At 49.6% G+C, this 8,125-nt stretch overlaps 1 protein-coding gene across 1 annotated transcript in view; it reads right to left on the bottom strand.

The window, feature by feature from the left end:
- Nucleotides 1–4,129: 4,129 nt before the first annotated feature.
- The window catches only part of LOC122547731 (arrestin red cell-like), a gene marked incomplete at both ends in the record, with an annotated part of 21,266 nt that continues 17,270 nt past the window's right edge, over nucleotides 4,130–8,125 (bottom strand). The window contains one exon of the mRNA XM_043686317.1: nucleotides 4,130–4,247. Coding sequence (XP_043542252.1) covers nucleotides 4,130–4,247 — 118 coding nt within the window. The remainder of the gene's footprint in view (nucleotides 4,248–8,125) is intronic.

An 8,125-nucleotide genomic window follows, 5' to 3' on the forward strand; every position in this document is an offset into this window, starting at 1 on the left:
TTTAGGGTGAGAGGGGAAAGATATAAAAGAGACCTAAAGGGCAACTTTTTCACACAGAGGGTGGTACGTGTATGGAATGAGCTGCCAGAGGAAGTGGTGGAGGCTGGTTCAATTGCAACATTTAAAAGGCATTTGGATGGATATATGAATAGGAAGGGTTTGGAGGGTTATGGGCCGGGTGCTGGCAAATGGGACTAGATTGGGTTGGGATATCTGGTCGGCATGGACGGGTTGGACCGAAGGGTCTGTTTCCATGCTGTACATCTCAATGACTCTATGTAGGAAACACAGAAACCAATCTGCTCGCAGAAAGATTCCACAAACACTGAAATGATAACCACCCCCCTCCCCACCCCCACCCAAGAGATGTGCTAAGATCTGCAGTAGGCCATTCGGCCCACTCACCTCACCGTCCAGTGAGACCATGGCTCATTTTGCGGTGCCCTGAATTCAGTCAACTGTTCCCCCCACCGCCCCGAATCCCCGGCCAAGCGAGACTCTATCAGTCGGATCTTTTCGTGGCCTGATGTCAATACGCTGGGCACTGTGGGGGGCAGGGGGGTGCTGCCTTTCTGTCTTCCTCTGGGCATTGGGGCCTTCAATGCCCCTCTCTGAGCTGGTGGGGGCTCTTTTTAATGTCACACCTTGAAAAGGTACCCCCTCCCCTCCTCAGACAGCGCAGTACCACACCCTGGACTGGGGTGGAGTGGTGAGGAGGGGGTGGGGTTCGCGAGTTAAGTGGGTCGGCTATGCTAAAGCCAGGCAACTAACAACGGCCTACATTGACATAGCGCCTCTGATGTCCTGGGAGCATCCTGGGATATGGCAAAATCATGGGCCAATCAGAACGTGAGAAATAGGAACAGGAAGAGGCCATTCGTCCCATCAACCCCAACATTTATTGGATGGAAGGATTTCTACTTGCCCTTTAAAGAGGGGCTTGGTTATGCTGCTAATACGGTCTCATTTGAACCGTTTCCCACCTCCCCCCATCCCGTTCTGGAATCACTCGTCTGTTACTAATTACAAATCTATCTCCTCCATAAATTTATTCAGCAGCTAACGCACTCTGGTGGGGAAGGGGGGTGGTGTTGTGAATTCTCCCTTTGAGAGATGCAATTTCTCTCCGTTGCTGTTTTAAGTCTGTCATCCATTCTCCTCTCATTCTAAATTGCCCCACAAGGGGAAACATCCTCTCTAAGGGGTGGCTCAGTGGTTAGCACTGCTGCCTCACAGCACCAGGGACCCAGGTTCGATCCCACCCTCGGGTGAATGTCAGTGTGGAGTTTGCACATTCTTCCCGTGGTCTGCGTGGGTGTGTTCCGGTTTCTCCCACAGTTAAGTGAGTGGGCCATGCTAAATTGCCCGTAGTGTTCAGGGGTATTAGTCAGGGATAAATGTAGGATGGAGAATGGGTTACTCTTCAGAGGGTCGGTGTGGACTTGTTGGGCTGTCTACACTGGAGGAATTTTAATCTTACGTCTAAATACAAAATTGCGACAGGTGGAATTCAGAAAGTAAAACAGAAATTGCTGGAGAAACTCAGCAGGGTTTGGAGAGAAATCAGAGTTAACGTTTTGCGTCCAGTGATCTTTCCTCAGAACTGATGGCAGCTAGGAAATAATTGGTTTCTATGTCCTCTCTGTGTCTGTTTTTTTTAACACATAGAATACTGAATGGCCTGAACAGTGTGGATGTTGGGAAGATGTTTCCATTATTAGGAGAGACTAGGACCCAAGGGCATAGCCTTCGAGTAAAGGGAAGAGCTTTTAGTACAGAAGTAAGGAGAATCTTCTTCAGCCAGAGTGGGGGGAATCTATGGAATTCACTGGCACAGGAGGCTGTGGAGGGCAGGACATTGAGTATATTTTAAGACTGAGATAGATAAGTGCTTGAGTATCAAGGGAATCAAGAGTTACAGGGTGAAAGTGGGAGAATGGGGTTGAGAAACGTATCAGTCATGATTGAATGGCGGGGCAGACTCAATGGGCTGAATGGCCTAATTTCTGCTCCAGTGTCTTATGGTCTAACGTCTTCTACAGATCATGCTCCCAAACTCCAGAGCACTGAAGTGCTCAATCTCTCTTCGTAAAACAAAGGAGCAATGCTCCGAAAGCTGGAGACTTCAAGTCAGCCTATGGGACTCTAACCTGGTGCCTTCTGACCTGGTCCACCCCAGTCCAACAGCAACATCTCCACAACACAAGCCTTTCCTTTCCAGGATTGATTTATTTCACGTTCCCGCTTCGTTTTGAACCACAGAATGCCATGTGCCTCAGCCCCGTGGGTGAATGTCACACTAATGCTTCCTTCTCAACTTTCAGGAAACCCTTTTGGGATCAGACTCCTGACAGACGTAATTGTCGCTTCTGACCCTAAAACCTTCTTCATTGTGAAACCAGCAGCTCCTTAGAAAGAGACACCCCTTCACCATTGGCTCAGTATCACAGAGGGACAACACTGGAACCCAGCGCCACAGACCACCCTGCTCAATGGAGAAAGTTCACCTACAAGTTCACTACCGCACAGAGGAAAACCCTTCCAAAATCTCAGACTGGAGATCCTCGGGAATAATTCTGTTCCAATTGCTTGGTATCCTCATCCAGAAACATACCTTCCTTTATCGGTGAATCAGCTAAAACGTATTGAGATAAAAATGTAGTTGCGTTTTCCCAATTGTAATGAGCTGAGACATAATTAGAGTGAGGATACAAACCGGCCGCTCAGGACATTGATGAAGAGTTGGTCAGGACCTCAGTCCAGCCCTTCTCTGAGCGAGGTTCGAACGAGGAAGGCAGCTGGGGATTTGGGGTCTTCACCGTTCCCTTCATCTGTAAATGTCAATGAGATTGGGCTGAGGTTTATCGCCAACGGGTTGGGTTGAGGTCAGTTGGGTATTGGGCCTTAATTGACTTAAAATCATTTGTGTTTCTGGGGGATAGGTGAAGCTGAACTCCAGAAGGGGAGGGGAGTTAGTTGGGTTGGGTTGAGTCAAGTTGGCCTCCAATTGGTTTCTGTATCGATGGTGGATGATGTAATTGTATCTTGCTTATTTAATAAACTAATCCTGCATCTCAAGGGACTTGGTATTTAGAATCTCTCTGATCTGCACCACAAGTTCATGTTATACTGTCTTTATCAAACCAGCAGACACACAGGGATAAACGCATCCTTCAGACAGAGAGAGACACAAAACCTTCACCTCTCTCCCCTCCCATTGAAAATTAAATGCCAATAACACATTAAGTGCAATCAGGTAACAATGTGCGCGTGAAAGAGACCAAAAATTACAGTAAATTGTCAAGATTTGGAGATCCCAGTTTTGTTCCTGACCTGGAACAGACAGAAAGGTTCAACAAGGAGTAATCCCACCGAGCCCTCGCTTTGGAGTGAATGTTATTCCGAGTGAACTTGCTCCAGCTCAGGTTGTTTTGAGTGACTCACTCACATCACTCGACATTTTACACCTCCCTCTGGACCAAGGGGTAGTGTCGTGCTGAACTACCACCCCATCTCACCCAGAGGGGCAGGGGTGAATATCTCCAACAGGAAAATCAGACACCGTCCAATCCACCATCACTCAGGAACACAATGAGGCCATTCAATGCGGTCTCACCGGGGTCTTTCTCCCTCACACATTCCCGAAATAAATGGATCACAATCCACAGGCAGCAGGATCTGTCTGATTGGGGGAGGGGGAGTGGAAGGTGCACTGTGAGTGTGAGAGCGAGTGAGTGTGAGAGAGTGGGACAGAGTAAGTGAATGAGCGAGTGCCAGTGTTTGCGAGAGTGAGAAGAGTGAGTTAGTAAGAGAGTGTGTTTCATTAATATCCCAGCATTTATTGCCCATCCCTAATTGCCCCAGAGCGAAGTTAGAGTCAACCACATGGCTGTGGGTCTGGACTCACATGTAGGCCAGACCAGGTAAGGATGGCAGTGTCCTCCCTTAAAGGACATTCGTGAACTCGATGGGTTTTTCCAACAATCAATAATAGATTCATGGTCATCATTAGATCCTTGATTCCAGATGGTTATTGAATCCAATTCAAAATCCCACCAACTTCCCTAGCAGGATTCAAACCCCAGGTCCAAGACCTGGATTGCTGGGTTTGTAGGACCAACAATAATACCATTGACTCCCCATTAGCCTTTCCAAACGGGAGGTGGATGAATGATTCCGGATCACTCAAACCAAAATCAGGCAGATGCTGAAAAATCACAATCAAATGCAGAGAAACATTGGAGAAACTGAGTCGTCGGGGAGAGAGAAAAACGGAGGGAAGGTTTGGAGTCTGGGATGGCTCCTTCAGAAGGTTGTCTCGTCTCCTGATTGGCTGCCTGGACCCAGAGATTTCCCCCTCCCCTGCCCAGTCCGGGAATGAATCCCTGGGCCTCTCTCTCTCTCTCTTCCTTCTAACCCTATGCTCCTCAGCTGATCATCTGCTCGCCACTCTGAATACCTTCCTGATGCGTCTCTGTTATACTCTGTCTGATAACACTCAGTAAAGTGCCTTTTTCTCCCAAGCCAACCTGTTGCTGAATTACTCAGGCTCATAGAACATGGAGACAAGCCCTTTGAGCCAACTCATCCATGCTGACCAGAAACAAATGCCAATCATGAGTTTTTGGTTTTAAGCTTCAGTAAACACATCCACTGTTAATTGGAGGTCATTTGTAACGAGAGGCATGGCATAACAGACCCTTTGGCCCAACATGTCTGTGCCAGCCAGATATCCTCGATTAATCTAGTCTCATTTGCCAGCATTTGGCCCATATCCCTTTAAACCCTTATGTACCCATCCAGATACCTTTGAAATGTTGTAATTTCCACCACTTCCCCTGGTAGCCGATTCCATCCACACACCAACCGTGTGTGTGAAAAGGTTGCCCCTCGGGTCCCTTTTAAATCTTTCCCCCCCTCACCATAACGCTACACTCTCTAGTTTTGGGCTCCCCTACCCCGGGGGCAAAAGATTTTTGCGCTTCACCTTATTTATGCCCCTCATGTTTGGAGGTCACCCCTCAGCCTGCGACGCTCCAGGGAAAAAAGTCCCAGCGTATCCTTAGAACGCCAGTCTGCTCCTTTGGGTCTTTATTCAAGATATCATTTCACTGGCGAAGGTTGACTGGGATGTTCCCTGGGATGGAGGGATTGCCTAACGCTAATCAGCGTGGGGCTCTCCTCCCTGGAGTTTAGGAGAATGACAGGGCGATCTCAGTGGGCCATATTAAGGGGCTGGACAGGGTTAATGCTGAGAGGATGTTTCCCCTCATGGGAGAGTTTTTAAAAATTCGCTCATGGGATGAGGGTGTTGCTGGCTGGGCCCAGCATTTATTGTCCATCCCTAATTGGCCAGAGGGCAGTTAAGAGTCAACCGCATTGCTGTGGGTCTGGAGTCACATGTAGGCCAGACCAGGTAAGGATGGCAGCTTCCTTCCCGAAACAACATGAGTGAACCAGATGGGATTTTCCAACAATTGCCAACAGAGTCAACGTCATTGTTAGACTTTTAATTGCAGATTTTTCTACTGAATTCAAACTCCAGCACCTGCCTTGGTCGGATTCTCACCCAGGTCTCTGGAGCTGGCACCAGACCATCACCTCCCTTTAAGTCTAGGGCCAGAGGGCAGAGTCTCAGAATGAAGGGGTTCAATTTCAGACTCAGATGCGGAGGAATTCCTTATCTCAGGGGGTTGAGTGTCTTTGGAACTCCTTGCCACAGACAGCTGTGGGGTCAGAGTCAGACCCTTCGGTCCAACTTGTCCATGCTGACCAGATTTCCGAAATTAATCTAGTCCCATTTGCCAGCATTTGGCCGATATCCCTCTAACCCCTCCTTAGCCACGAACCCTTGTGTGTATTGAAAGCCAAGACAGATTCTTGACCAGTCGGGGAATCGAGGGTTAAGGTAGGAAAGTGGAAGCGAGGAATGTCAGCTCAGTCACCACCCTCCTGAATGGCGCAGCAGCCTTGAGGGGCCGAATGGCCTCCTCCTGTCCCTATTCCCTTCTGACCTACAAGCAGCAAAGCAAATAACTCTCAATTCAACTTCAAAGATCCATAAACCCCATCTCACCTCCTTCCAGCGAGCCTCATTGTCGGAGGGAATCCACCTCCCTGCTTCCCAAACACCTCTTTTCCAACCCGGGAGAGAATGAAGGTAAATGACTCCACTGGCTTGTAGTAAATACATCCGTTTAACTCTCAATTCAACTTCAAAGATCCATAAATCACGTCTCACCTACTTCCAGCGAGCCTCATTGTAGGAGGGAATCCACCTCCCTCTTCCCAAACACCTCTTTTCCAACCCGGGAGAGAATGAAGGTAAATGACTCCACTGGCTTGTAGTAAATACATCCGTTTAATAATAAATGCATTGAATTTGGAACATCTTTGATCAGACATATTAAACATTGATAGGAATGCAACAGATCTTGCCCTGACTGAAATACCCACAATCCACCTGAAAACACAATATTGACATCGGCAAAAGATAAAAGACACACATTTTCATCCATATTAAGCTCAAATTATACACATAAGTACATTTCTGCCGTTTCAGCTCCTCTGGGAAAGTCTGTCACCGGGCTGGCGCTGTTTTTTTAAAAAAAAGTCGGGGAAAATAATTTGACAATGTGGTTGTGTCCTTGCTGTTCGACCCTGTGTGGGTCACACTACATGGGACTGCAGCGGTTCAAGAAGGCAGTTCAACCCCCACCCCTCCCCTCACCTCCTCCAGGGGCAATTAGGGAAGGGGCCACTGGTTGTGTAGCCCCCTCCTTCCCAGGGGCAGCTCCTCGATGCCTACGCCCCCCTCGCCCACCCGCCCTGGAACTCGGGTTAACATCAGCAGGCAAGTATATACCCCATCTCCCGGGAAACCTGCACTGCGCATGCCCCCCCCCCCCAGTCTCCCCTGCCACACACCGTCCCATGATACAGACCCTCTCTACCCTCCATCTGCTTTGACACTACCACCTCGGTCCTCGCTCCCAATTCGGAATTTCTACCACCAGCAACACCCCTTCCCCCCTCAAGGTCTGAAGATCTGAACATCTCTCCAGACTCCTCCCTGCCAGTCTTACCCCTTTGAATATTTCTCCCTCTCGTTTCTTTCAAGAAGTCGGGATGGGAAATTTGTGGCTGCGGGAGCTGGGGCTCCAGCAGAGATCCAAACCCACACGTTGCAGGCAGGGGAATGTTACATCCCCCTCTCAATTCTCTTGGGATAGGAGTGTGGGTTGTGACGGACGGAGGCGGGTGGGGGAATTACTCATTTCCTTTTTGGGGTGGGGGAGGTAAGAAGGCGGCGGTGCTGATTCTCGTCGGGGGTGGGGGGGCCAAAAGACACTGGCCTGCCTCCCCAAGTCGGGGAGACGCTGGGAATCCTGCAGCAGGTAACTCATCTCCCGACTCCCTAAAGCCTGTCCCACCATCGACAAGGCCCAAGGCAGGAGGGTGAGGTAATACTCCCCACTTGCCCCTGGATGGGGGCAGCTCCAACAACGTTTATGAAGCACGACACCATCCAGGGACAAAGCGCCCACACCCACAAACACCCCCTCCCTCCCTGAGTAGCAGCAGTGTGTACCATCTACAAGATGCACTGCAGCAACTCAGCAAGACTCCTTAGACAGCACCTTCTAAACCCATGACCACTTCCATCTGGAAGGACAAGGGGCAGCAGATACATGGGAACACCAATCCCCAGCCCCCCAGCAAGTTCCCCTCCGAGACACACAGGTCATTCGATTTGGATATGTACGGGCTGTACTTTCAGTGTCGCTGGGTCAGATGCTGGAATTACCTCTGGAATGGCGCTGTGTCTGCTGTGTGGGGTTTTGTGACTTGACCAATATACCCAGCAGCCCTTGCTACTTGGCCCTGTGCGGGTGTCCCAACACCAGATGGGACTGCGGCGGTTCAATGGGATAGCTCACCACCACCCCCCCCCCCCAGGGGGCAACTAGGGATAAATGCTGGGCCCCACATTCTCGTCAACGGACAGAAGAAAATCCAAGAACTTCACCTCCCGTGATAACAGGAGGTTGGAGGTACAGCATTGAAAAGGACGAGAGCTGACCGTACAAGCAGTGTGACCTATCTGCTTGTAGTTGTGGTGGAC

The sequence above is a fragment of the Chiloscyllium plagiosum genome, unplaced genomic scaffold (assembly GCF_004010195.1).
Source record: "Chiloscyllium plagiosum isolate BGI_BamShark_2017 unplaced genomic scaffold, ASM401019v2 scaf_200, whole genome shotgun sequence".
Lineage (NCBI taxonomy): Eukaryota > Metazoa > Chordata > Chondrichthyes > Orectolobiformes > Hemiscylliidae > Chiloscyllium > Chiloscyllium plagiosum.